This window comes from Letharia lupina (assembly GCF_014066315.1).
Source record: "Letharia lupina isolate WasteWater1 chromosome Unknown contig_22, whole genome shotgun sequence".
Classification (NCBI taxonomy): Eukaryota; Fungi; Ascomycota; class Lecanoromycetes; order Lecanorales; family Parmeliaceae; genus Letharia; species Letharia lupina.
The window spans coordinates 241,964-266,538 of NW_023502991.1; the positions used below are offsets into that span (position 1 = coordinate 241,964).

The following is a 24,575-nucleotide window of genomic DNA, read 5'->3' on the forward strand; positions in this document are numbered from 1 at the left end:
TTGAAATAACAGGAACCGACGAGACGGGCTATTTATTTAGTAGTTAAGATCACTCAGACGTCATATCAGCTTACGGGTTCTCTTTTCTGTTCTTGTCATGTCAGTACTACCTTGCATATCATGCAAAGAGTTGATACTTCCTCCTCAGTCACCTTCATCATGCACCATAATCCCATCCTCAGTGACTCTAAATGAGAATCCACCTCCACCCTTCAATTCCCTAATACCCTCCCTCACCTCCTCCCTCCACCCCTCATTTCCCCACCAGTTGATCCAACCAGAGAAACCACTCTTTTCTACCGCTTCCCACCTTTGCGCTCCTTCCCTCTTAGCCTCCTCTGCACTCAAGTCAGGCCCAAACTTCGACACTCTGTCTTTCACGACAACTAACTTGGTCGTGCAGAAGTTGTTCCACAAAGACGGAAGATGAGGACGCAAAGCCGCATGTCCGGCTACTGAAGTGACAGGGGCTAGGCCCCAGTTTGTAGCCACAATAGGGCAGGAGAAGAGGTGCTGGACATGACGCAGCGAAGAGATAAGGTTGTGGTAACGCTCAAGGAATAGAGAGTTGTTTGCATTTTCGGCGTGGTTGGAGGCCGGCAACCCAGTTCCCTCGTCAGCGTCTAAGCGGTCTTGCCAGAGGAAGGCGCTGAGGTCGTTAATGGCTAAGAGACCAAGGGGACGATTGGCGGAGAAGTGAGTTGAAGGCGAGGAGAGGAGAAATGATGGCAAGGCAGCCAAAGTAGATAAGAGGGAGGAAGATGATTGGGGATGGAAGATGTGGAGATGGGTGAAAGAGTCCGAGATCAGAGACGAGATCTCCTGTTCGGGCAATGTCAAAGAAGACCTAGAGCATATTGAGGAGATATGATTATGCATGAGATGGTGAAGCCGTAGAACCGAAAATCTCCCAGACAGATCAAGGAGGACAACAGCATTGCCCCTTCCATTGATGGGCTCATCTTTATGCTCTACTGGTAATAGAGATAGTAAGATGATTTGGTAAAGTAGTTGTGTTTTCCCAGAGCATGCCGCAGCAGCGGCGATTTCTATGACGGGTAGTGGCTTCTCCTTCGGCGGAGGAGCTGGCCCTTCTTGCTGAACAGACCATTGAGTCTGGTAATGTTGCTGTTGCCGGGTTGGAGGAGGGTTCTGGAAGACGTCGAGGAGCCTATCGAGGGGTGGAAACCCAAGGGAAGGACCGGAACTGGCATCGAGCTCTCGTAATGCGCGCAGAAGCTGGAGGATGTCAGTCTTCGATCTCGATGTAATCATGTAGGAGGTGTCAAGTGCTCTCCACACACCTCATCCAAACACTCCACCTTCACTTCTCCCAGCAAATCTCTGCCGAGTCCTTCTACACTCATAGTTGCTCAAGAACAATAGCGTTTCCATAAATTGATCAGTCCACAGTGCTTCAGGCTTTCCCTTCATACTTTAAGAAACGAGAGGAGAGACTCGAGCATGACGCCACCCATCGAGGCTTTCGCGGTATCAGAGCTTGAGGACCGGATCAATGTTCAATCGAACAATCGGCGGAAGAAAGGAGGAGACATTGACCTTCGCAAATGCGAATTGCTGGAGTTGATTCAGTATGAGTGCCGTCTCCAAGGAAGCAAGGAGGACCGACGATCGATCATCCAATGTGCACCACTGGTCAAGCTGTTTCGAAGGTAGACAACATCGTAGCCTCGATTCTACAAATGGCTGATCACGACTGGCTTATAGGTGCGCCGGCGGTCTTATGGTAGAGACTACGGCTTGGGATGGCGAGAATCTGAATTGACGTTGGAAGAGGGCAGTAGCAAGTACCCAAGTTTGGAGAGTTTTCAATTGTTGCAGAGGGGTCACAGGCGCATTGCAAATATTCTACAGGAGCAAATGACCAAAATTAACGCTATTTGAGTATATCTGCGCCTGGGGGTATCATATCTACACCAAATGACGCCGTGCAATGCTTCCAAATGTGACCGCGCATGCCCTAAATGCTTCCTTTTGCTTCTCTCGTCTGCGGTGGCGGCTTTCGCCAATATTGTTTCTCTGCGTTCACAACTGAGCCAAAGCGTCCGTATCCAAATGATGGCAGAGGTGAAGGTTCGCCATCTTTGTGCCTTCCTTTGCCAACGCCAGCCTCCATGTCGAAGTCCATAGCGTCAGGTGTCTCCTGAGTCACTGCTTGCATGGTCTCCATCCACATCAGTTCTCTCACTGCCCGTGCGCTTTGAGTTTTACGGCCTTGTGGAGACTCTTGGGTTGATCTACCAGCTCCTGCGCGAACAAGCCTGCGAAGAGCTTCTTCTCCAAGTCTGCCTTCCTCTGTAGCTTTCTCGCGGACCTTTCTCTGATCTTGCTCGTGCTCTGCATACTCAGGAGTAGCTTTGTAGGTGTGCTTGCTCGGGAGCTCCGGGAAGTGTTGTGGAATGTATGCCCGGAGTTTTTCATTGGGGTCGGCGTTCAACAATGGTCCTAAAAAGCGCAGATGCTGCTCCTCGTTGTCTTGCGCGATCTCCATCTGTAAGGGGAACTGTGTCCGCGACGGGCTGACAGGCGGATCGAGATGCGGTAAAAGGGATCTCAGGCTGAGCTGATGTGTATGAAGAGCTTGTAGGAAATCTTGTGGGATTGCCTGTGTGCGCCGGCAGGAGAGCATAGATTGCCGCACATCTGCAAGATAGTGGGCCATGTCTGGCATAGTCAGCGCGACGCTATGAAGCTAGGATCTGTAACATCTTTACATACATTCTTCCACTTCAAAGTGAAAGGCCTCCATAGCGTCTGGCGCGGCCGCTCCGAAGCCTACAGTTTCCAGCGCAAGGCCGATCGAGCGCGTTAGCATAGACTGAACAGCCTCCACGTCCTGCCATGGCTCCTTGAGTTGCTCTCGCTGAAAATCCCAGCTGGGTTGGTGATGACGGATCAGTCCGCGATTCTGTTTCTTGTGTGGTGGTAGGCCATATAGTTCAAGTGACGCAGAGCGCTTGGCGGGAAGAGACTGGTATACTGTCATGGGTACCATTAAAGCGCAGTGAGCGTAGATAATAAGGACAATGATGCGATCACCTGGGCTGTCCAGCAGTGAGCTGACCAGGTATTGCAATGAGACAACGGCCTCCTACAGCATGCGGTTCACAAGATAGCCGGGAGTTGATTGGTCGATGGTCAGCCCTACCCAAGTCGCCAATCGACCTAACTGCTTATGGAGCTTGAGTCATCTTGGGCTTTTGCCGTTTCTAAATCACTCTTATTATTTCGCTCCTCAGCAATTCTGCCTGAGTTCTCTTATAAAACATCACATAATGTCTACACACAGGAAGTCAGTTGCCTTCAGCGACGAGCATATAGTTGTTGCCTCAAACGGGGAAGTGACAGAAGTCAACGGAAAAGGGACACCGGACAAAACATCTGCAGAAAGTCACAGCGTCGGTGAGTTTGTATGTGACCCTCATGATCCTACAGCATACTGAAAACGAAAAGACTCTCCAGATCCAGCACCAGCCAAAGATCCTGCAGTCGACGAAGTCACAGACCTCTTCAAAGGCTTAGGCAAGAAAAAGAAGTCCTCGAAGAAGCCCAAGGATGAGGCACTAGAGGGTGGCGACGAAGCTACACCAGCTGCTGATGGCGAATTTGATCCAACAGCCCTCAAGAAAAAGAAGAAGAAGAAGCCCGCCAAAGCCGCAGAGGCTGATGACTTTGAGGCGAAGTTAGCTGAAGCCGGTGTGAACGAGAATGGAGAGCTTGACGCGGACGCAAAAGCTGCGCCGCAAGAAGAAAAAGGAGAGGGAGGGGAATTGGATGGCGATATGGTTGCAGGAACTGGTATCTGGAGCCACGACGAGGAAAAGCCCATCAAATACGACAAACTCCTCGAACGCTTCTTCGCACATCTACACAGCGCACATCCGGATCTGCTGTCGAGCGGCTCGAAAAGCTACGTTATTCCGCCACCGCAGTGTCTACGTGAAGGAAACAAGAAGACCATCTTTGCCAATATCCCAGACATCTGCAAGAGGATGAAGAGAAGTGAGGAGCATGTCATGCAGTTTATATTCGCTGAATTGGGGACGAGCGGCAGTGTGGATGGATCCAGGAGGTTGGTGATCAAGGGAAGGTTCCAGCAGAAGCAGATCGAGAATGTTTTGCGGAGATATATCGGTATGCTCTTGAGTTTTGTTTGGGTGGCGAAATTATTGCATACTAACACCGACTAAGGCGAATACGTTTCCTGCAAAACATGCAGATCCCCTGACACGGAACTCAGCAAGGGTGAGAACCGTCTGTACTTCGTCACTTGCAACTCCTGCGGCAGCAGACGTTCAGTCACAGCTATCAAGACTGGTTACTCAGCTCAAGTCGGGAAGAGAAAGAGGCAGCAGACATGAGCATGGCAGTGAATGGCTTCACAAGATTGGTATCATGGTGTATCAGTTGGCTCACTACGTTATACTTGCATGAAACTGTACTTGTGCCAGAGGGAACCAGGCCGAACCGCATCCATTTGGTATCGTGAGCTGGCCTAGCTGAAGCAATGCTACCTGTATCATCGACTGGTCTCTCATGCACTTCATAGCCCTTGCTTGATAGATACAGAACTCATTTCAGACCTCTAAGTACTGCGGTTAAGTCTTGTTTGCCCCCTCTACGAACAGTCTGCTATCAAGCTCCAATCATGCCGACGAGCACTCAGATTGTACAATATCTTCTTACAAAAGCCGTAAAGAAGCTAAAGATGACAGCGCCATCAGGCCTCCTGCTCATGTTCCTCTTGCAGCCTCCTATCATTCTCCAAACTCTCCGCCTCGGCCCTGTTTACATACTCCTCCAACCTCCCCCTAACCCCTTCGTCCCACCCCGCCAATATCCTCGCAGCCCCCAACGCCGCATTCGTCGCATTATTAACACCCACCGTAAGCACCGGACAACCCCGAGGCATACTAGTGCAACTCACAAGACTGTCCCATCCATCACCGATAGTAGGCTTGATCGGCAGGCCAATCACGGGCACGGTTTTGGAGAATGCGGCGACCATGCCAGGGAGATGGGCGGCACCGCCGGCGGCTGCGATGATCACTTTGATGCTGCGGGAGGGGGCGGTGCTGCCGTAAGTGGCCATGGTGGAGGGGGTGCGGTGGGCGGACGTGACGCGCTTCTCAAAGGGGATAGAGAGTTGATTGAGAATGTTGTAGCAGTCTTTGAGGTGGGGTTGGTCGGATTTTGAACCAGTGGTTATGCTGACGACGGGCTCAGGTTGAGTTTGTGGTGCAGTGGTGGTGGTAGCAGGAGGCTTTTCAAGCAGCGGTTGTTCTCGTGGCTGCTCGTCATGGAGTCTGTCTGCACCCGTGATAAGATGACGCATTTCTTCTTCCAATTCCGGCATACTGTCGCCCACCAAAGTTAGATGCCCCATCTTTCTCCCTTTCGTGGCATTTCCTTTGCCGTAGAGATGGACTTTGGCCCCGGCAGCATCTGCAGCGTTCGCGAGATTCAGGTATGAGTTTGGATCTGCTCCACCGAGGATGTTGAGCATGATAGCTGGATTTAGCAGTTGGAGACTCTTGGCGGGGATGGGTCGATCGAGAATGGCGAGGAGGTGGGCGTCATATTGTGAAAGTCGGCATGCTTCGATAGTGTAATGACCGCTATTGTGCGGTCTGGGTGCTATCTCGTTGACTAGGATACTATCGTCCTTGAGGAGGAACATCTCCACGCCAAAGACTCCTTTGCCTTTGAAACTTGCAACAGCCCGTCTGGCGAGCTTCTGGGCTTGAGCGTTCAGTTTGTCAGAGAGTCCACGAGCTGGCGCGTAGACAAGTTTGCAGATGCTATCCTGATGGACTGTCTCGACTGTAGGAAATGACTTCGTTGACGATTCCCAGACTAAAGGATCCGCTTCATTTTTGGTCTTGACGACCATAACGGCTAGTTCCATGGCGAAGTCTGCCCATTTCTCTGCGTACAATTCTCGTCCCTGTAACTTTTTCATTGCTGGCTCTAAGTCCTCAGTTGATCTGACAGGATAATTGCCGCGTCCATCATACGCTCCTTTGCGAGCCTTGAGCATGAATGGGAAGCCTATTTGCTTATGAACTTTCTTGATTTCTTTTTTAGAGACTGTAGAGAAGGGCCGTGATTCAGCCACATCGACTTGAGCTTCGATAAGCCGTTGCTTTTGTAGGAACTTGTCCTGAATTATTCGAATGGTCTGCCAACTAGGCTGGATCTCAATACTTTTGCCTCGTGCCAAGGATTCATTCTCTAGCTCTTCGAGTACATCTGTGTCCACATGCTCGATCTCGACAGTCAAGATGTCACATTTTCTTGCGAGCTCACGGATAGCTTGGGCGTTGGTGAAAGACCCGTCGACCCCATTATAGGAATTGATCTGTTTGGCTGGCGAGGCCTTCTTGTCGAGGACAGCGACTGAGATGTTGCGGTTGTTGGCTGCCTCTACGAACATGCGGCCTAACTGGCCTGTAACTTCGGAGTCAGTATTGCTTATTCGAGGGGTTGCACTGACCCTTGGAACATGTCTACAGAGTAAAAATTTCCAAGACACGTCTCAAGTCTCAAGACTTGGTCCAAAGGAGGCAAGATGGACTCCGGAAATACGTACCACCGCCGAGAACACCAACAGTTCGAGTGTCCATTGGCGAAAATAGTGATGATAGATACCCAAGAAAGACTTAAATCGAATGGTAAGATACCTATCAAAATCTTAGATCCTGGGTATAGATTGCATGTGAACTACTGCAGTACGACAACAGAAAAGGGTAAAGTCCCATTCAAATATATCTATGAAAGCCCTGTAATACAATAAAGTATGTCTTGGGTACATCAATACTAGATAAATGCTTCGCTCACAATATCAAATTGATAAGCAGGAGAAAGAGAAATTGGTACTCGGGCAGAAAATTTTGAGTCTAGCCTGCGACCTCACTGCGTCAGAAACCCTCACTTTCTCGAGAGTCTCGAACGACGGCTGAGAAGCTCAAAATTCTCTTCTAAAGTTTCAGAAAATAGAACGGACCCAACAGCGGCCTTCAGGCCATCATTGGGCCTACAAAGAGTGCACTCATCAAAAGACACGGTCGCAATCTCATCGAAGTCTCCTAAAGTACTCTCCGTGGCCGCCAAGGAACGTAGCCGCTGTCGGCGCCCAGCCTTACCCAAGCGCCGATGACCCCACCTGGACCACTCACGCATCCTCAAGCTCTGCATATGGTTGGACGCCGGCCAAATGAAAGAGGCTACGAGCATGCACTCCAAAGTCAGATCCTTATGATACCGAGAATAGATGCCAATAATAGCTACATGCCATTTTTTCGTTGTAGAGCTCTTCTGCTTGAGTATATGAGAGCTCTGTTGCTTGTCCCGCTTCTCCTTTCTCTACTTCGAGCTCTTGGTTGAGCTCCGTGACACTCCAAACTTCTCTTCTCAGCAGTCCCCCTTCTCTTCAGCGTTTGCTGTCCTTTGTCGAAGCACCTGTTGAGCTTGCAACCGCTGCCGCAGTGATCACACACACTTTTTGCACAATGGCGTCTCCACCACCTCCAGGCTACGGCTCTCCAGCACATGGGGGCTACTATCCTCGTCAGTACAAGGCAATAAGAAGATGTACAAGCACCAGGAGCTGACTTGGCTCCATAGCACCTCCTAGTGGGCCTCCTGAAAGCCGTACCTACCCTCCACCAGGTATGGAATCTGGTAGTCCTCAGCTTTTCTCATGCTAAACAATCACGCAAGTCCAATCATTCCCACCGCCTCCCTCCTCGCCCGGCTTCCCACCCCCACAACCACAATCCTACCCACCTCCACCTTCTCAGCCGTCCCCTTCCTTAGGCAGCTACCCCCCTCCACCCCTACAGCAACAGTACGCCAGCAATGGCCACCGCGCATCATTTGCCCCTCCCCCACAAGCCGCGACTCCTTCCCCTTCCTACACTCCAGAGAAGAAACCCTCTGCGGAATTGTACCAGGAACCGCCTCCCTCTGCGGGATTCGTTGGAAACCGAAAGAACTCACAGCCGGCCATGACCCCGGAGAAGCCGCCGCTGAATACGAATCAGTCTTCACAAATGCCAGGAGGAGCACCGCCGCAGGGCCACTTTACAGGTGCTGGAGCGACTACGCAGGATGATACTGGGACTTTCAATGGCGGAAGCTATCGAATAAGTCATAGAAACACCAATACTATCCTAACGCTTCAATTAGCTATGGGTTGTCCTTTGCACGCAAAGCCAGGTATGTCATGAGCTCAGTCTCGCTTTCATCATCCGCTAAAGAAAGCCTCTAGGAATCATGATCGCAATGTCCCCTACCATAACCCTCAAAGGCGCCGTCAAATTCTCCATGAAGAAGCTCGTCGCCGGCGGCGAGATAATGACATCCACCTACACCGGCCCCGGCGAACTCCTCTTCTCTCCTCCCTTTCTCGGAGACATCACCACCTTACGTCTTACAGGCAAAGAGCAATGGAATGTAGGCAAGGACGCCTTCATGGCTGCTACGCAGGGTATTGTGAAGGAGTTGAAGAACCAGGGGTTTAGCAAAGCTATGTTTTCAGGGGAGGGACTTTTTGTCTATAAGATGAGTGGGACAGGGATCTTATGGTTGGCGAGTTTTGGTGCTATTATTAGGAAAGATGTAAGCTTCGAAGTTCCTTTTCCCCATCGTGCGACCTCTACTGACATAGATCGCAGCTCGTTGAAGGCGAGAAATACATCATCGACAACGGCCACCTCGTAGCCTGGAACTGCAAGTACGTGATGGAGCGCGTAGCAAGCGGAGGTATCATCTCCGGCATCAGCAGCGGAGAAGGGTTGGTCTGCAAGTTTTCAGGGCCGGGGACTGTATTCATGCAGACAAGGAATCCGAAGGAGTTTGCAGCATGGATGGGAGCACATGCTGCTAATGCTTGAAATGATGAGCGAAGAGTTGTAAATGCTATCTATCTATCTTCCATCAAGCCATCACTGGCATGTCTTTGAAAGGAATGCTACCATGGCCTGTAGCCTAAGTATGCCGTGTGAAAAGAACATTCGTTTGAAGAAAATTTGACAACTGTATCCCCTTCAGTCGTCCGATATGAGCTTGTGCAATCTTGAATGTAATGTACCACAAACGATGGAAGTATCCCCATCCATTGTCCATCTTCGCTGTCGTAAAGCCTTCACAATTTCACTATACGCCAACCCTCTTTTGCATATCTCGCAGCAACCATGAGGCATCCACCGACCAGAACAGTCAAGGCAGCGAACAACTGTGCACCCAGATACCCGCCATTCTCACGCTTGATGATAACCCCACCGATCGGGCTGCCCGTAAGTGCCGCGATGCTGATCCACATGAAGACAAACGCGACCCTCACGCCCTTCTTGAGCGGATCGTCTGCGAACTTCCAGATAACCGGGTTGTACAACCCCTGCACCGCACCGGAGAAGAACCCGTAGAAGCAAGCGACGACCGTGATACCGGTGTGGCTCGTGGCGCTGATCCAGGTGAACAGGAGGACGGACGTCGCAAAGATGCACGGGATGATCGTGTTGACTGGGCCGAGGAGGCGGTCTGAGAGGAGAGGAAGGAGCAGGCGACCTGGGAGGTTGGCTCCGTTCATGAGGATCAGGAGGGTGACTGATGCGTGGTTGTCGAGGTGTAGGTGAGACTGAGCGTATGCTACGATGAAGTAGAAGCTGAAGTAGATGCCCCAGAAGGTGAGGAAGAAACCTAGAAATCGGCATCAGAATGAGTTGAGAACGGTAGTAGACCTGGACCGCAAAAGTGTCACATAAGGCCACGACCATGATTTAACTATGACTGATGAACCGTACGTACCAGCTGACATCAATAGGAATGGCACATCCGTGAACATAGCCCAGTCCATTTGAGTTCTGCCGTTGCTGGCATTTGGACCCTGACGAACAATACAGTTTGCGACAACTAAGGTGCCTCCAGCAACAGCGGCGAAGACTAATAGCTTGTTAATTCATCAGGTTCATAGCGGAGGACGGGCTCTACTATACTTCTCAGTGTAAAAGGAAATCCTTTTTTGAAGACGAGTTGCTCGGCGATCGCTGGATACACCATGCCACCTTTTCCATTAGTAAGAACTATCAAATATCATGGTCAAGAAGTCTAGATCACGTACCGACAGATCCACCTGCAGACGTAAGACCAGCTGCGATGCCTAAGTGACTGGTGAAGTACGACTGCAGGACCAGGATCCCACTCCCAAAAGCCATGCCCATGCCGATGCCCGTCAAGATCCCTTGAACGAATAATAGTTCCCAGAACTTATAGCACCAGCTAGTGCTCAAAATCGACACGAACATCAGAAAACAGCCTCCGTTGAAGCCGAGACGGAAGTGGCCTTTGTCAATAAGTGGGCTAACCATGATGCTCATGGAAAAGAGAAAGAAGAGCTGAAAGCTCCCGATCCAGGCAATTGTAGCTGGTGATTCTGTAGGGAGGAGAACGGCCTCATAATAGGCCTGGAAGACACCGTACGACTTGATGCAATGTCAGTAGATATGGCGATAATGTTCGTTCGGACACTTGCCTGAATAAGTCCTCTGTAGTGAAGTTAGTAATATTTCGGGTCAGTAAACCGACAAAAATCACTCACTGAGCATTGAAGATTACTAAAAACCCGCCGACAACCTGGAGCCAGGCCATAGCTGCTTGGGTAAGTTGCATAGGCATGACTTTCAGACTGAAGAAACGCTGGGTTTCTTGCCGACTATATACGCGTTTGGATAGGATGTACGGAAGCTGAGTTCAATAGATGAGAGTTTAGTTCTCCGTAGCTAGACGCGTTTGTATGGCTGTAAAGAAGCTGAATTTATCAGATGGGAGTTTTCTTACCCGGGGCTGGACGCGTTTATATGGACGTAAAGAAGCTGAGTTTGACAGATGAGAGTGTTGTTATCTGTGGCTAGACGTGTTTGTATGGGTGTAGGGTAGTTGAATTCAAAAGATGAGAGGTTTGTTACCGGTCAGACGCGTGGATGTGAAGGAATTTGAAGAATGGGCTTGCTGTGAGATGGTGGTGATTGTTGCTTTGTCCTATGTGACGAGAAATAATTGTCAAGCTCGGTTAATACTTCTGTGATCAGTCTTTACTAAGGCGTAGTGACGACCTAGATATGTTATTCACTTCCTCTTTACATAATCGGCCATCCTCTTGTCAAGACTGTTCTGTTCAGGATCATAGAGGCATTGCATTTATAGCCTCTGTCGAGGTTATCTGCTAATCATTGGTATGCATCCCTAAGATCTTCTCACCTGAAGTGACGACCATTAATTTAAGACCTCTCATCAAATTGCAAGATAGGTCCAGTACCACAAGTGTCAAGAGCTACCTCAAGGACTGATAGATCAATCACGGATTAATACATAGAAAATCCCCCAGAGGCCGAAATAGCTTGCCCTGTGATCCACCGGCTACTCTCCTCGGATAGGAAGCCCACAATCTGAGCTATATCGTCTGTAGTACCAAGTCTACCTTCGACCGGTGTCATCTTCTTGTGCATCTCGACGAGCTCCTTCGGAATCCCATCGAGTACATCTGTCGGTACAGGCCCCGGGTTAACTGTGTTGACAGTATGGCCCTGAGGGCCCAATTCAGCTGCAAAGCATCTTGTCATTCCTTCCACAGCAGCCTTCGAGGAACAGTAAAGAGAAAGGTCCTTAAGACCTAGGCGAGCGCCAACGGAGCTTACGTTGATAATTCGACCAGGTGCACGTAAGTGAGGCAAGGCCACCTTGGACATGAGAAGAACAGCTCGGACGTTAAGATTGTAGACATAGGAGAAGTCATCGGCAGAAATGTCGCCAAGTCCCTTGACCATCTCGCATCCAGCATTGTTCACTAAGATGTCAATATGGTCCCCAAATGCTGAGCGTGTGGCCTGGACGATCTTCTCTGGAGCATCGACCTGTCGCAGGTCTGCTTTGACCTTTGCAGCTGCGGAACCATTTTGCAATTGCTCTATTCTCTTGACCAGCTCATCCACGCTCTTCTCGCTACTAGGGGAGGTAAAGGTCACAACGACCTATGCAATACACTTTATTAGCCAAGTAACAGGATGCAGATAAGGTTGTCTCACTGTTCTCCGCTTACTTTAGCACCACGCTTCGCCAGTTCATATGCAATTTGTGCTCCAATCCCGCGTGAGCGCGAAGCCCCGGTGACAATGGCTACCTTTCCCTCAAGACTGAGAGCCATGTCACGAGTCAGTAGAGAGAACAAGCGATCAATGGGTGGCACGTAAAGGTAAAGTAGGCCTACCTTAGTGGTACGAATTGAGGCTTCGGCCTCTCCTAAAGTAATGGCCGATACGCTGCCCGGATATCCGGATATCTATTGCCAAGATTGCCAAGCCCAGCATAGCCTTCTTTAGAAACGCTCGAGAACCTGACCACCCACCACACGACTGACCTTCTACGAACATTTTCTTCCCTTTTGCCCTTGATAAATCTGCGTACTTCAACCATAGAGCCTGCCCTTCTCACAGACAGTAGCAGAGTTCTTCTACTTGATGAACTAAACCGCAACTGGCCACCATGCGCAATATGGAGGAGCAGAGTGCGGCCATGACCAACAGGTCCCTTCGCACAATACGCAATGTTAGCCCTGCCAACCGTAGAGATCAGTCGGTGTACTACTAAATAATCAATAGGAACTTGAATTTCTTTCCGATTCGGCCGTCATCACCTCCAATCAACTTTCTACCCTTCTCTCACAATTGCCCGCCCAAAAATCGCTCCATGCTCCTCTACCAAGCCCGCAACCTACATTCACTCCTGCTCATACGACTCCCTTATCACCACCGGTCACCGAAATGACAACCGCATCCTTGAACGAAAAGCAAGGCAGCTTTTACGCTCCAACACCTCAGTCCGCCCTCCCACCCCCAGCATATGCCTCCTCTCCAGCTCCTTCCGCCCTTGCCACAGCCTCTGCTCTGTACGAATATCACCCATCAGATGCTGGCGACCTCGCTATCCTGCCCAACGACCGCATCCTTATTACCGAATTCATGAATGCCGACTGGGCAAAGGGACGAAACGAGCGCACCGGAATGGAAGGCATATTCCCTCGAAGTTACGTTGCTATCATCGATGAGAAGGGTGCTATGGGACGCTACCAACCCCCTCTGCCCCCTATGCAATCTAACTATGGTAACATGCCAGTGGATGTCAGTCAGAGTGGGAGCAGCTCGGCGCCTGGAAAGGAGAGCAAGCTCAACGCAAATGGGAAGAAATTCGGGAAGAAAATGGGCAATGCTGGTGGGTCTTGTTCTTGAAGTTAAATGGCTACCTGATTTGCTAACTCAATTCAGCTATCTTCGGTGCTGGGGCTACGATCGGATCGAACATTGTCAATGGGATTTTCTGAGGACAGGGCAAAAATCTTGGGGCCACATATCCTACGTGCAGAAACGGCGTTTAGTAAGATGACGCCGGACATAGGGAAATATTCATAGACCACGCTTTGTAATGACAACAAGGCTTTTTCATAACATCTCATACCCTTTGTCTACCTGAGTCACCTCGCAGTGCGGTCTTCGGTGTTGGTCGACGGGTCTCGGGTCTCAGCTGCGGTTATATCCGTGCGCCGCCGCTACCGCTGCAACCGAGCAACCAAACGATCAACGATCAGCATTATCGATGACGAGCAGCCCAAAAAGACTTTCATACCATCCTCCAGATCCTATCCTTTTCCCACAACATTCAAAATTTCCGAAGTTCCAGAAATTTCTCACTCGTACTAATTCTTTTGTATATAAAACGTCCGTATCTTCCCAATCCAAACCATTACTCCATAGCTATGCCTTTTCAATACAAGAAAGTCCTTGTCATCGGAGCCACCAGTGGAATCGGCAAGGCGCTAGCATCACGTTTCGTCCAAGAGGGAAGCATTGTCATTGTTGTTGGTAGGAGAAAAGAGAACCTGGAGGCATTTGTCCACGAGCATGGCAAAGACAAAGCGAGCGCTGTCCCATTCGATATCACAGAGCTGGACAAGATCCCCAATTTCGTCACGAAGTTAGTGTCTAGATCGTGGCCTAGCTGGATCTATACTTACTTGCTTTAGTATCACTAAGACCCACACTGATCTCGACTGCGTCCTATTGAACTCTGGCATTCAGAGAATGTTTGACTTTTCGAAGCCCGAGACCGTCGATATAGACGTTGTCCAGACAGAGTTCACCACTAATTACCTCAGCAATCTTGCTTTGACCAATGCTTTTCTACCGTTTCTGAAGAGCAAGAAGGGGGAGTCGGCGCTGATTTAGTAAGCAAAGCTGTCCGTCGGGCATAGCAGGATGTGCTACTGACCTGTGTGAAGTACGACCTCTTCGCTTGCCTTAGTCCCAATCATACGATGTGCGAACTACTGCGCCAGCAAAGCGGCCTTGCATCATTACATCTTGTGCTTGCGTGAGCAGTTGAGAGGATCTACAGTCAAGATCGTAGAGCTCTACCCGCCAGCTGTGCAAAGTATGCCCTTCCGACCCTCCCACGTCTAGACCAAATACTAATAATGCAACCACAGCCGAGCTTCACGACGAAAAGCACCAGCCGCAAATCAAGAACGGAAGGCAGTATGGCATGCCGCTTGATCAGTTTACCGATGAGGCGTACGAAGGCTTGGCAGCTGGAAAAGAGGAAGTTACAGTCGGAAGCGCGCAAGACTGGTACAATAAGTTTGAGTCTGCGAGGCAAGAACTTTTTCATGGTATCGTCAAGATGAGGAAGCAGATGGATGACAAGTAGCCGTCACGTAGCAAGCGAACATGGTAGATGCCCAGTAATAAAGAACCCGATGCCGCCTTGGCTTTTCTTAAGGCAGCTGGAGGCAGTGGAAATTTCCCCAGTCTGATGTCGACTCGGTTCTTTCGAAGTGTTGAGATTTGCTGCAGCACCTGTGTTGAAGCTACCCCACATGGTGGCAAAGAGGGGTATAAGTAGCCCCCTCAGCACTCTTATAGCTACTTAATCAATTAATCCTTCATACCATTTCCAACACGAAGACAGCCGACGGCAACGGCCCCTATTAGTCTCGACCCGTTCGGCTTGACCACTGCTAAGGCATTACCTTCCCCAGCGCTTCCAAGGTGCTGACACCCAAGGCACGGCTCAGAAACAAGGATCCCACCTGTCGCCCGAACCTTTCACGGCACCAGACGGTGGCGACGGCAATTCAACCCTTGCCTTGTTTCAGCCATTCCTGCCTCTTTTCAAACAGCTCTCCTAGCCCCCCCCCTGCAAATTTGTCCCTTATTCCTTGTCCATGGAATTATTCCCGATGCTTTCATACTATCCAGCACAACTGTGTTCGCGGCCAGCATCGCAAGGAAGAGCTGGTCAATCTCGTATGAGCCTAGACAGCTGCCTGTTGCAGATACAATAGTACTCCGGGCTGCATTCAGTCTCCACTTCAGAGCGAACGGCTAACCCACAAGACAACAAGTTTACGGAGACAGCTTCTGCGGGAAGTAAGAGGATGTTCTTGTGCTCTGTCACAATACCTTCACAAGCTCAAGATCTTCCATTGCATCATAAGACACTCATGACCGAATTCAAGATTGAATACCAAATACGTCGGGATAGCGAAGGCAAGGAATCCGTGTACAAGGTCTACCTCCCTTCCACGTACAAAGGGTGGGCAATTAAGGCCGAAAGGAAGGATGCCGCCAGTCCTGGCGCAGATGCATTCCCATCAGAGATTCCTGTAGGCGACCTTCAATTCAGACAAAAAAGCAATCCACCAACAGTAATCTGACAATGCTCAAATTTCGCAGATGGAAGCGGAGAAGCCATCGAACGACCACCAGGTCATTACGGTTCTCTCCTTATAGGTAACAGGGTGCTTACATTTACATCAGGAACCATCAGCACAAGACTTTCATGATGGACCAGTACAAAAGTATTCGCATTGCCTGCGACGAAGGGGCGGCTCTGAGTATCAACTTGAGCAGTTGACCAAACTCAAGGCGGTCAATGGCGTCGTGTCGCCTTCCAGGGTAGAGCCCGGCCAGTCGCCAATCAGAACTCATTATAGGCCAAGCAAAGACTACGCTCGGGTTGGGACTCGGCGAACTAACATGCGCTGCCCCATCTGCGGCGACTGGTTTCCTAGAAAGGAGAATGTTTCAGGTCACTTCATTCATTGCGTTGCCAGGAATGGGAACCCGCAGGGATACTACTGGGACGGTGCGTTGAACGATGAGCGTCGCATTGGGAAGCAGATAGCCGAGCTGTATTGCAAGAGGGGCGGGGGAGGGGACCAGGATACTGAGACCTCGACAGATGACGGAGGTTCTGGTAATGATCCTCACACAATCAGCTACGAGCCCTCGGAGCCCTGCAGCTACAGCCAACCCTCGGGTTCTCGCTCCCTGGCAGTGACGCCTTGCTTGCGCCACGACCGTAACGACTATACTGGGGTATCTCTCCCGACCCAGACTCGGACAGAACACGGCTATGGAAATCGTGTCTCTGAGTTGGTGGACGAAGAAGTGGATGACAGGAATATTGCTATCCCAAAAAATAATAAAGAGCGGCAAGCTAAGACACCCGCGAATGCTACACAGGTAACTGGGCCCCTCTCACACAGACTGTCGTGATGCTCATGTATGCCTCAGGGTCCACCATCAGAGCAGCTTCGAGACCCACAAGCGCATAGACTTCCTTTGCGCTATGACAACATCAAGAGAGCATGGGTCTCGACCACGCCTGAGACCGTGGAACAACGCAGGAGTGAAGCCAATACTATTAGAGCAAGCGGCTATGATAATACCCATGGTGACTTCGATGCTATCCATCGAGTCTCGAAGACCGGGGTCCCTATACAATCAAGTCAGGTATGCCACACCACAAGCAGCGCCTACACTAGTCCAACTCTCGGAGACCTCCGTGCTGGCAGGTCGACTGTGTCATCCCCTGGTAATGCGACGACTTCATTGACTAGCCCAGTCGGCTATCCAAATCGACAACGCTATTTGCAACCAAAGCCACATCCCTCTTCGCTACCGTCAGGTGCGAAGAAACGCCGGATACCCTCAGAATTATCGCCGCTGTCCCAAAGCTCAAAGCGTCAACGAATGTTGTCAACACCCGTATTGCCCTCTCAACAGGAAAATCTGCTTCAACCGAAGACAGCGGCAGGTCCACGCAGCCAGCCTAAAGAGCGGGGACATCAGCGTTCACCAACAATCGTAGAAGGATTAGCCCTGAGCTTGTCTAGAACCCGATCAACTTCTGGCGAGATGATGGAAGAAAATCATGCCGGAGCGCGCCAGTCTAAAGGACTAGACCTGAGAATGAATACAGAGGCAGCTGAGTCTGCTGCTGTGCCAACTTCCGGAATCGAGCCGACGCCTGGAGATGAGCTCTGCGCGGACTCCATTAAAAGCCACAAAGAGTTTCGCCGAGAACTTGACATTCTGGCTCGTGAGATTGACGCTGTTAACAAGCGAGCCGACACGGCCGAGCTACGGGTACGGATAGCAGAGAACATGGTTTATCAGGCGAACAATGCTGGTTTCGCGAAGTTGAAGATGCAGGAAGATACCTACAAGAAAGAAAACGAGAGACAGCAGCGAGCGTATAAATCTCTCATGATACGTTGCGATGCGCTAGAGCTGAGCATAAGTGGGAAGAATCAGGAAATAGATGAGCTGAAATGGGACTTAAAGCATGAGCAGCAGATGTCTGCGATTGTGAGGAGTGAGCATGCAAGGCGCCATTGAGAAGTTGGGGCTTCGGGCCACCGTTGAGTAGAGAGAGTTTGCTAGTGCTGGAATCAAGAGACATGCAATGGAACGAGTTTACAGAGGCTGGAACCAGCGGCTTGGTGGTACTCAATGCCTGTGAGACGTGCCAAAGGACGCGGATGTGAAATGATCAGCGCCTTGACAGTAATCCAGGGCTGGAGATACATGCCACTTCTTAGATATTGCATCAATAATCGAGGACCCTCGAGAATCGATCTCTCTACATGTTGAACTCATTGTTATTGAATTGTACTAGTTGAAGATCCAATCAAGGAGTTGAAATGAGTGTCTGCTGGTAGGGCTGAGAATTCTACCCTATGAGTACCGGAGATACGCTAATGCCGGACTTATTTCAACGACGTTTTTTCTCTCTCCCCAAATTGAGTCACCGCCGTGACGAAATCTGGAACTTCGTTGCCATTGGGATTGATTTCGTCTCCTTCAAACACTGTAAATTGAACAACCCAACCCTGCGGATATAAATAGCCTTGCAACGCAATGAACGCGGGAAAGTCCCCCGGCTTCCCCAGGAAAAAGTGTGGTCAGCATGCCCTATGACCTGACTGCAGCCCCAATTTGACAATGCTACAGGAGTCCTCGGATGCACTGGCTCCGTCGGGCAACGTTTTATGCTTCTTCTCATGGATCACCCTCACTTCGACCTCCACGCAATTGGAGCCTCCTCTCGCTCGGCCGGCAAGAAATACGGGGATGTCGCGCCATGGAAGCAGACGAAAGCATTGCCAGAAAAATACAGAGAGCTCGTGGTGAAGCCTTGTGAGCCGGAAGAATTCAAGGACTGCGATATAGTCTTCAGTGGGTTGGACTCTTCCGTCGCAGGGGAAATCGAGATGGCCTTCCTTATGGCTAATTTGGCGGTGTTTTCGAATGCGAAGAATTACCGTCAAGATCCTCTTGTTCCGTTAGTTGTGCCAACATTGAATTTGGATCACTTTGAGGTCATTCCGAGTCAGCGGAATCACTACAAGATCGACAAGGGTTTCTTGGTGTGCAACAGTAACTGCGCCGTGATTGGCCTCGTGATTCCCTTCGCCGCCATCGAAGCAGCCTTCGGTCCCATCGATATAGTAAGCGTGGTTACAGAGCAAGCACTCTCAGGTAAATGCGACCCCTTACACGGTCATCGGCAGAGCTGACCATTCCTAGGAGCAGGCTATCCTGGTGTGCCCTCGATGGACATCCTTGACAATGTGATACCGTACATAAGCGGAGAAGAAGACAAGATGGAGTCGGAGACGAGGAAGATTTTAGGTCACGTTAACAAGGAGAACATGGCATTTGTCCAACGGTCAGACATCAGGATATCCGCTACCTGTACGAGGGTCAATGTGACAGATGGACATATGGCCTTTGTATCTCTACGCTTTGCGAAGAGGCCACCGCCCAGTGCGGAGCAAGTCAAGCAGGCTATGAGAGAATATGTCTCAGATGCTCAAAGACTTGGTTGCCCATCGGCTCCAGATGCAGCGATCACAGTTCTCCAGCAGGTGGACCGACCTCAGCCACGACTCGATCGGGATGTAGGCCGGGGTTACTCTGTTAGTGTGGGTAGGGTGAGAGAAGACAAAACGGGGGTATTCGACCTCATGTTCGCTGCTTTATCTCACAATAGTAAGTTTACATCAGACTCTACGAAACCTTTTTGACTAAGCAACCCGCACAGCTATCATCGGGGCTGCTGGATCATCGATACTGAATGCAGAAGCTGCCGTTCTAAAGGGATTCGTATGACAGCATTGTGGGGGAACCTGTATCTGCTATCTCGGGGCTTCTCAGATACCCAGTCATGGATGTCGCCCTGTAGAGACACGTAGAATGATGTGGAAGAGGCGTTCAACCAACCAGTGATCTGGTCTGTCTATCCTGCGCGCCAAATGGTCCAATCATTGATAGCTTCGACATTCTGGTCTAAACATACGCACGAGGAGACCCATTCCTGCGTCACGTCACCGCTGTGTCTAACCTGGAGCGCCTTTATCTCCTCCAACCGGCCCAAGGTGTCTTCACATTTCTCTCAGTCTAGTTCAGAAGTGCGTTGGTATCACGCCTCTCACTGTATGCAGCCTAGAGAAGCCAATTGGACCTGAAGTGAGAAAGGAGCCTTTTATAGTCCCTGGCTCAACGAGGCCAATTCAGAAAATAAGCCAACCAAAGGTGTACCACACGAAATTCAATGAACGGCGCGTGCTTTATGCTGCCCTTTCAATCCCATCCCTCCATCAACCTCAGCAGTCTTGAGCATAACCGCAAGGGCTCCGAGATGGACCAAAGTCATCTAGAGAAAATTAAAAAGGAATGGCTGACCATGACCAGGAGTATACACGTGAAGCCTCTACCAACCCGTTACGCTTTGGCAGAACATGGCTTGGGATCTGGAGAAAGCTTATGTGCTCGAAGGTTGAACTACCAGACTCGGTGGCAACGGCATGCTAGCGTGCTGCTTGATGCTGCTCCTTGGGTGAATGTCGGTCATTTTTTACGAACGATACTTGGCAGTGGTGAATGGTGAGGCAGGGCTGCGGGTTCTTTCTCTCTGGAGGTGGATGCGGCAAGACTGGTTTTAGGCAACCGATGCGAACATTCAAGGAAAGCACACAAGCAGATCTCTGGCGTCAGCAACGGTATTGCTACTGCCGTAGACACCGTTGGGTTGGCGATCTTTTCTGGGCTCTAAAACGCCATCAGAGTACTGGCTAAGTCCGCTTTACAGCACATTGTGCGTAATTGAGCAGCCTATCTATCTCGAAAGCAGGGTATTGCATGGTTACGCTGAGGCCGCATTGTCTTTCTCAACTTCTTTCAGCATTGTGTAAAGCGCTACCATTGTCTGATGTACATTTATAGAGTACCTTATCCGAGTACTGAAGCACTTGCATATTTACGCCTCGACAGATTGGGAATCTGCATCCTCAAATACATCCAGGAACGTGAGTGAGCCTTGGGCAGAAGCAGACGTTCCTTCGCAGGACGCTGGCACCGGAGGAGATGGTGCACCTTCAGCAATTAGAATGGTCAGCGCTTGCGTCTCGGACATTCGAATCCTACAAATATCATTGACATGAGCGCAAGATGAGCTTCCATGAGATCCCATTCTTGGAGGACTAAATGGACGATGCAACCACAATAATCTGATGTAGTCCCTGATGCAGAGGCTGGGTTTGAAGCATTCTCGTAGGGAGCTGCACTTGTTGCGCTTCACCTCCATAGTCAAGTAGAAAGTCAGCTGGCCGAGATACATTGGCAACGACTGAGAGTACGGTAGGAGACTGATCTACTACCTTTCCCACCAGATCTGAGGATCGTGGATTCAGAAGCCAATCGAGCAATCGAGGGCTTGACGCTAGAAAACTCGGTAAACAAAGCCGATCAGACCTTTCCTTCCTCTTCCATCCTCCATTTCAAGACATACTTCATCACAACAACCACAGTCCTCGATCAAGAAGACTTCGAACTCTGCACGATACGATAGACATTCGTGTGAGTATATTGCCATCACCACATTAAATCTGCAACCATCTCACCCTTCTCATCTTCACGTCACCAGCCTCAAGTCACGTCACCTCATCTCGACCTTCCCAGCTAATCATCGATCACAGTCATCATTTCATCAAAGCTACATCTCAAACAAGACGTGAGCATCTATATAGCTCTGCAGCATAGTCGACAGCAATCCCATAATCAAAATACGCGTGATAAGCTGACGCTACAGCCAGAAAGACGCGAATCATGTCGGACTGGAACGCTGCTGGTGAGTCTCTCCAATCCTCCCCTGACCTGCTTCGCAATTTCTCTTCCACACACTCCAAATTCCATCTGCATCACTGCATCACTGCATCACTGCATCACTGCCTCACGTTCACTCATTCGAGCTTAATTCTCCAGATGAGACAACCTGGCTAATCAGGGTCTCTCATCTCAGCGGGTGGCGCAGAATGGGACTCCGGTGCTGGAGCTGCTGGCAATGCTTGGACTGATGGCGTTGACGCTGGTGCGAGTGCTGGCGGCGACTTCGGTACTACGAACGGCGATGCCACTCAGAAAGGAGCTGGAGCTGGAGGGGATTTCACGTGCCGTCGGTAAGTTCAGCAAGCTTGTCCTACTGCACAAGGTATTGAATGCTGACACGACGTAGCTGCGGTGAAGCTGGGCACATGGCTCGTCAATGCCCGACCGCTCCCGAAGGTAGTGGCAATGATGGCAAATGTTTCAATTGTGGCGAAGAAGGGTGGGTCTCCAACCTTCGGGCTTGACTTGATGCTGATACGCTCTGTAGCCACTCAAAGGTCGACTGTCCCAACCCTCGTGTGTTCAAAGGGACCTGCCGCATTTGCGAGAAGGAAGGTCACCCAGCTTCTGAATGTCCCGACAAACCTCCACCCAAATGCTTCAACTGCAAGCAGGAAGGTATCTCATCATTCTTCACAGTCTGGCCGATCACTTGTTGCTGACACTGCTCCAGGGCACCAGACCTCGGAATGCAAAGCAAATCGGGTCTTTGACACGTCTCGTGTAGCTGACATGTCTGCCGAGGATGCTTGGGAAGCCCTTCAGAAGGCAGATGAGGAGCGTGAATTGGAGGATTTCCGTGAGGTGCGTGGTAACAAAAGATGCCTTTACAAACGAAACATTAACTTCTCTCATCAGGCCTTCAGAGTCTACACCAAGGTAGCTTCCGATGCCACGTACGATGAGCTCGAGACGGCATTTCGTGTTAATAATTTCAATACGTATCTCATCGCAACAGAGAACGAGTTACTTAAGACTCATACATACGTCAATCTCCAAGGAGAACTTGACAAGACCTACAAAGTCGGCTTCCATTTAAGCCCTAAGCCAAAGCGCGAGACCGCGAAGCAAGGATGGCCAGAGACACCGGAGGAGAATCTTGAGCGTCTCAAGGATGCTGGTCTACCCATGGAGCGTGGTATTCCGAAGTGCATACGCTGTGACGGTAAGGTCTCCACACCCATCTGTTACTTGGTATGACTACTGACTCCCTTTAGAGCTTGGCCACACCGCTCGTGCCTGCCCCGAGGAGGCTGTCGAGAACACAGATAGGGTCCAAGTCAAGTGCGTGAACTGTGAGGAAGTCGGCCACCGTGCTCGCGACTGCCCTACACCGCGAGTGGATAGATTTGCCTGCCGTAATTGCAAGTAAGTCATGTCAAAGCCTCCTGCTCCGACCCTTCCGTGTCTAATCCCATCCAGACAATCCGGTCATACATCCGCTGAATGCACCGAGCCACGCTCCGCTGAAGGAGTCGAGTGCCGCAAATGCAACCAAAGTCAGTCTCTCTTCGTGCAATCGTCTTCTGTTCTTATCCTGACAGCTTGCAGTGGGACACTTCTCGAAGGACTGCCCTACTGGTGGGGGAAACAACTGCCGCAACTGCGGTAAGGAGGGTCACATAAGCAAAGAGTGCGACAAGCCGCGCAATCCAGCAACTGTGACATGCCGAAATTGCGATGAGATGGGACATTTCAGCAAAGACTGCCCCAAGCCTCGTGACTATAGCAAAGTCAAGTGTTCTAATTGTGACCAAAGTATGTCGACGAGCTTCTTATGCCTGCACCGAATTGCACTTCGCTGACAAAAAGGCAGTGGGCCATACCAAGGTACGATGCAAGGAGCCAATAAGAGAAGTTGACGATGGAGGCTTTGGTGCCGGCGGTGACACAGGCGGTTTCGATGCCCCGGTCAGTGGTGAAGATTTTGCCGCTCCGGCCGCCGGAGGAGTAGATGAGTGGGCTGCTGGCTCTGGAGGAGCGACTGATGAGTGGGGTACCGCGCCAGCGGCTACGACTGTGGGAGGAGGAGGTCAAGACAACTGGTAGATGTTGCCATGTGCTTGATCCATGGCTGGTGGTACACTTCTCTAGCTTTCTTGAGAATTGATCTGACGGCTGGATGACAGCTTATTCCGCAAAGAATTAGCTAAATTTTAAGACATCTGGTCAACCCAGGTCCAGAACAGCTATTACTCCCATTCTGATACAAGTAGTTGAATCAAGGTTAGACATCATCGTCGACAACACAGGCCCCGTGGTGGCATAGATCTCGAGACAGAAAGTCTTCCTGCACCTGTCGATGGTTACAGATTTGTGTTTGAAGCTTTGAAGACGGGTCTTTCAAAGCATGTCGTCTCTTAATAGGGCAGACGCGAGTCATGCAACCATGTCGCCCTGTAGATCTATGAATTTAGCGTATTCAAAAACATCTGGAATGCTTGGCACCGGAGATCTTTCACACCACACACCCAGATTCGTACTGTAGCATAGAAATCTCTCCGCAAAATTATTCAATAACACTGCTATCGTTAGTATAGGTCCCAAATAAAAAGATAAAGCTATATTGAAGTTTTAATATATTCCTTAATGTTAGTAACTCAGCTAAAAAAGCCTGATCCCGGGGGTATCTACGCTTAACAGTCAGACACCCCTATTTAGACCTAAATACTTGTAGGGCCCCCGTAGGGCCGTCGCAGGGTACCCGTAGGGACTGCTGCTACCACTCAGCCCCCCATTTATCTGTTTCTGAGCTTCTTAAGCAGAGGCTATTTCAGTAATTATAGGGGGAGTTCTTACTGCGACGGCGGCGGTTCGGTGACTGTTATGTTATTGATGCGTTTGGGAGATATAGCTAAGGTCATATAGCTTCAAAATTGATTAAATGCGACTATTTGCGATGTGGCTACTTGATTTGAATGATTTTGCGGAGAGATTTCTATGCTACAGTACCACAGTACGAATTTGGGTGTGTGGTGTGAAAGATCT

At 50.2% G+C, this 24,575-nt stretch overlaps 13 protein-coding genes across 13 annotated transcripts; 8 read left to right on the forward strand and 5 right to left on the reverse strand.

Moving 5' to 3' along the window:
• Positions 1-144: 144 nt before the first annotated feature.
• HO133_005694 (uncharacterized protein) lies at positions 145-1,367 on the reverse strand (the record flags this gene model as incomplete). The annotated part of the gene is made up of 2 exons (XM_037296601.1): positions 145-1,239; positions 1,305-1,367. The coding sequence occupies 2 exons, from the start codon at positions 1,365-1,367 to the stop codon at positions 145-147; spliced, it is 1,158 nt and encodes a 385-aa protein (XP_037147782.1).
• Positions 1,368-1,464: 97 nt separating this feature from the next.
• HO133_005695 (uncharacterized protein) lies at positions 1,465-1,786 on the forward strand (the record flags this gene model as incomplete). Its single annotated transcript, XM_037296602.1, has 2 exons — positions 1,465-1,673; positions 1,729-1,786. The coding sequence occupies 2 exons, from the start codon at positions 1,465-1,467 to the stop codon at positions 1,784-1,786; spliced, it is 267 nt and encodes an 88-aa protein (XP_037147783.1).
• A 195-nt stretch (positions 1,787-1,981) lies between these two features.
• Positions 1,982-3,016, reverse strand: HO133_005696 (uncharacterized protein; the record flags this gene model as incomplete). The annotated part of the gene is made up of 2 exons (XM_037296603.1): positions 1,982-2,685; positions 2,740-3,016. 2 exons carry the CDS (start codon positions 3,014-3,016, stop codon positions 1,982-1,984), a joined length of 981 nt encoding a protein of 326 aa, XP_037147784.1.
• Positions 3,017-3,296: 280 nt separating this feature from the next.
• Positions 3,297-4,382, forward strand: HO133_005697 (uncharacterized protein; the record flags this gene model as incomplete). Its single annotated transcript, XM_037296604.1, has 3 exons — positions 3,297-3,423; positions 3,475-4,155; positions 4,213-4,382. The coding sequence occupies 3 exons, from the start codon at positions 3,297-3,299 to the stop codon at positions 4,380-4,382; spliced, it is 978 nt and encodes a 325-aa protein (XP_037147785.1).
• Positions 4,383-4,741: 359 nt separating this feature from the next.
• On the reverse strand, positions 4,742-6,647 carry HO133_005698 (uncharacterized protein; the record flags this gene model as incomplete). The annotated part of the gene is made up of 2 exons (XM_037296605.1): positions 4,742-6,471; positions 6,614-6,647. The coding sequence occupies 2 exons, from the start codon at positions 6,645-6,647 to the stop codon at positions 4,742-4,744; spliced, it is 1,764 nt and encodes a 587-aa protein (XP_037147786.1).
• Positions 6,648-7,532: 885 nt separating this feature from the next.
• HO133_005699 (uncharacterized protein) lies at positions 7,533-8,918 on the forward strand (the record flags this gene model as incomplete). The annotated part of the gene is made up of 5 exons (XM_037296606.1): positions 7,533-7,590; positions 7,648-7,692; positions 7,744-8,241; positions 8,294-8,643; positions 8,700-8,918. The coding sequence occupies 5 exons, from the start codon at positions 7,533-7,535 to the stop codon at positions 8,916-8,918; spliced, it is 1,170 nt and encodes a 389-aa protein (XP_037147787.1).
• Positions 8,919-9,169: 251 nt separating this feature from the next.
• HO133_005700 (uncharacterized protein) lies at positions 9,170-10,671 on the reverse strand (the record flags this gene model as incomplete). Its single annotated transcript, XM_037296607.1, has 5 exons — positions 9,170-9,723; positions 9,832-9,966; positions 10,145-10,505; positions 10,556-10,568; positions 10,622-10,671. The coding sequence occupies 5 exons, from the start codon at positions 10,669-10,671 to the stop codon at positions 9,170-9,172; spliced, it is 1,113 nt and encodes a 370-aa protein (XP_037147788.1).
• A 713-nt stretch (positions 10,672-11,384) lies between these two features.
• On the reverse strand, positions 11,385-12,223 carry HO133_005701 (uncharacterized protein; the record flags this gene model as incomplete). Its single annotated transcript, XM_037296608.1, has 2 exons — positions 11,385-12,050; positions 12,119-12,223. 2 exons carry the CDS (start codon positions 12,221-12,223, stop codon positions 11,385-11,387), a joined length of 771 nt encoding a protein of 256 aa, XP_037147789.1.
• A 347-nt stretch (positions 12,224-12,570) lies between these two features.
• Positions 12,571-13,396, forward strand: HO133_005702 (uncharacterized protein; the record flags this gene model as incomplete). The annotated part of the gene is made up of 3 exons (XM_037296609.1): positions 12,571-12,624; positions 12,678-13,287; positions 13,341-13,396. 3 exons carry the CDS (start codon positions 12,571-12,573, stop codon positions 13,394-13,396), a joined length of 720 nt encoding a protein of 239 aa, XP_037147790.1.
• A 432-nt stretch (positions 13,397-13,828) lies between these two features.
• HO133_005703 (uncharacterized protein) lies at positions 13,829-14,778 on the forward strand (the record flags this gene model as incomplete). The annotated part of the gene is made up of 4 exons (XM_037296610.1): positions 13,829-14,046; positions 14,096-14,296; positions 14,351-14,502; positions 14,558-14,778. 4 exons carry the CDS (start codon positions 13,829-13,831, stop codon positions 14,776-14,778), a joined length of 792 nt encoding a protein of 263 aa, XP_037147791.1.
• Positions 14,779-15,574: 796 nt separating this feature from the next.
• HO133_005704 (uncharacterized protein) lies at positions 15,575-17,756 on the forward strand (the record flags this gene model as incomplete). The annotated part of the gene is made up of 4 exons (XM_037296611.1): positions 15,575-15,736; positions 15,807-15,839; positions 15,891-16,598; positions 16,650-17,756. 4 exons carry the CDS (start codon positions 15,575-15,577, stop codon positions 17,754-17,756), a joined length of 2,010 nt encoding a protein of 669 aa, XP_037147792.1.
• Positions 17,757-18,278: 522 nt separating this feature from the next.
• Positions 18,279-19,532, forward strand: HO133_005705 (uncharacterized protein; the record flags this gene model as incomplete). The annotated part of the gene is made up of 4 exons (XM_037296612.1): positions 18,279-18,321; positions 18,372-18,899; positions 18,948-19,412; positions 19,465-19,532. The coding sequence occupies 4 exons, from the start codon at positions 18,279-18,281 to the stop codon at positions 19,530-19,532; spliced, it is 1,104 nt and encodes a 367-aa protein (XP_037147793.1).
• Positions 19,533-21,527: 1,995 nt separating this feature from the next.
• Positions 21,528-23,636, forward strand: HO133_005706 (uncharacterized protein; the record flags this gene model as incomplete). Its single annotated transcript, XM_037296613.1, has 7 exons — positions 21,528-21,549; positions 21,721-21,877; positions 21,934-22,026; positions 22,075-22,205; positions 22,261-22,752; positions 22,805-22,955; positions 23,273-23,636. 7 exons carry the CDS (start codon positions 21,528-21,530, stop codon positions 23,634-23,636), a joined length of 1,410 nt encoding a protein of 469 aa, XP_037147794.1.
• Positions 23,637-24,575: the final 939 nt, after the last annotated feature.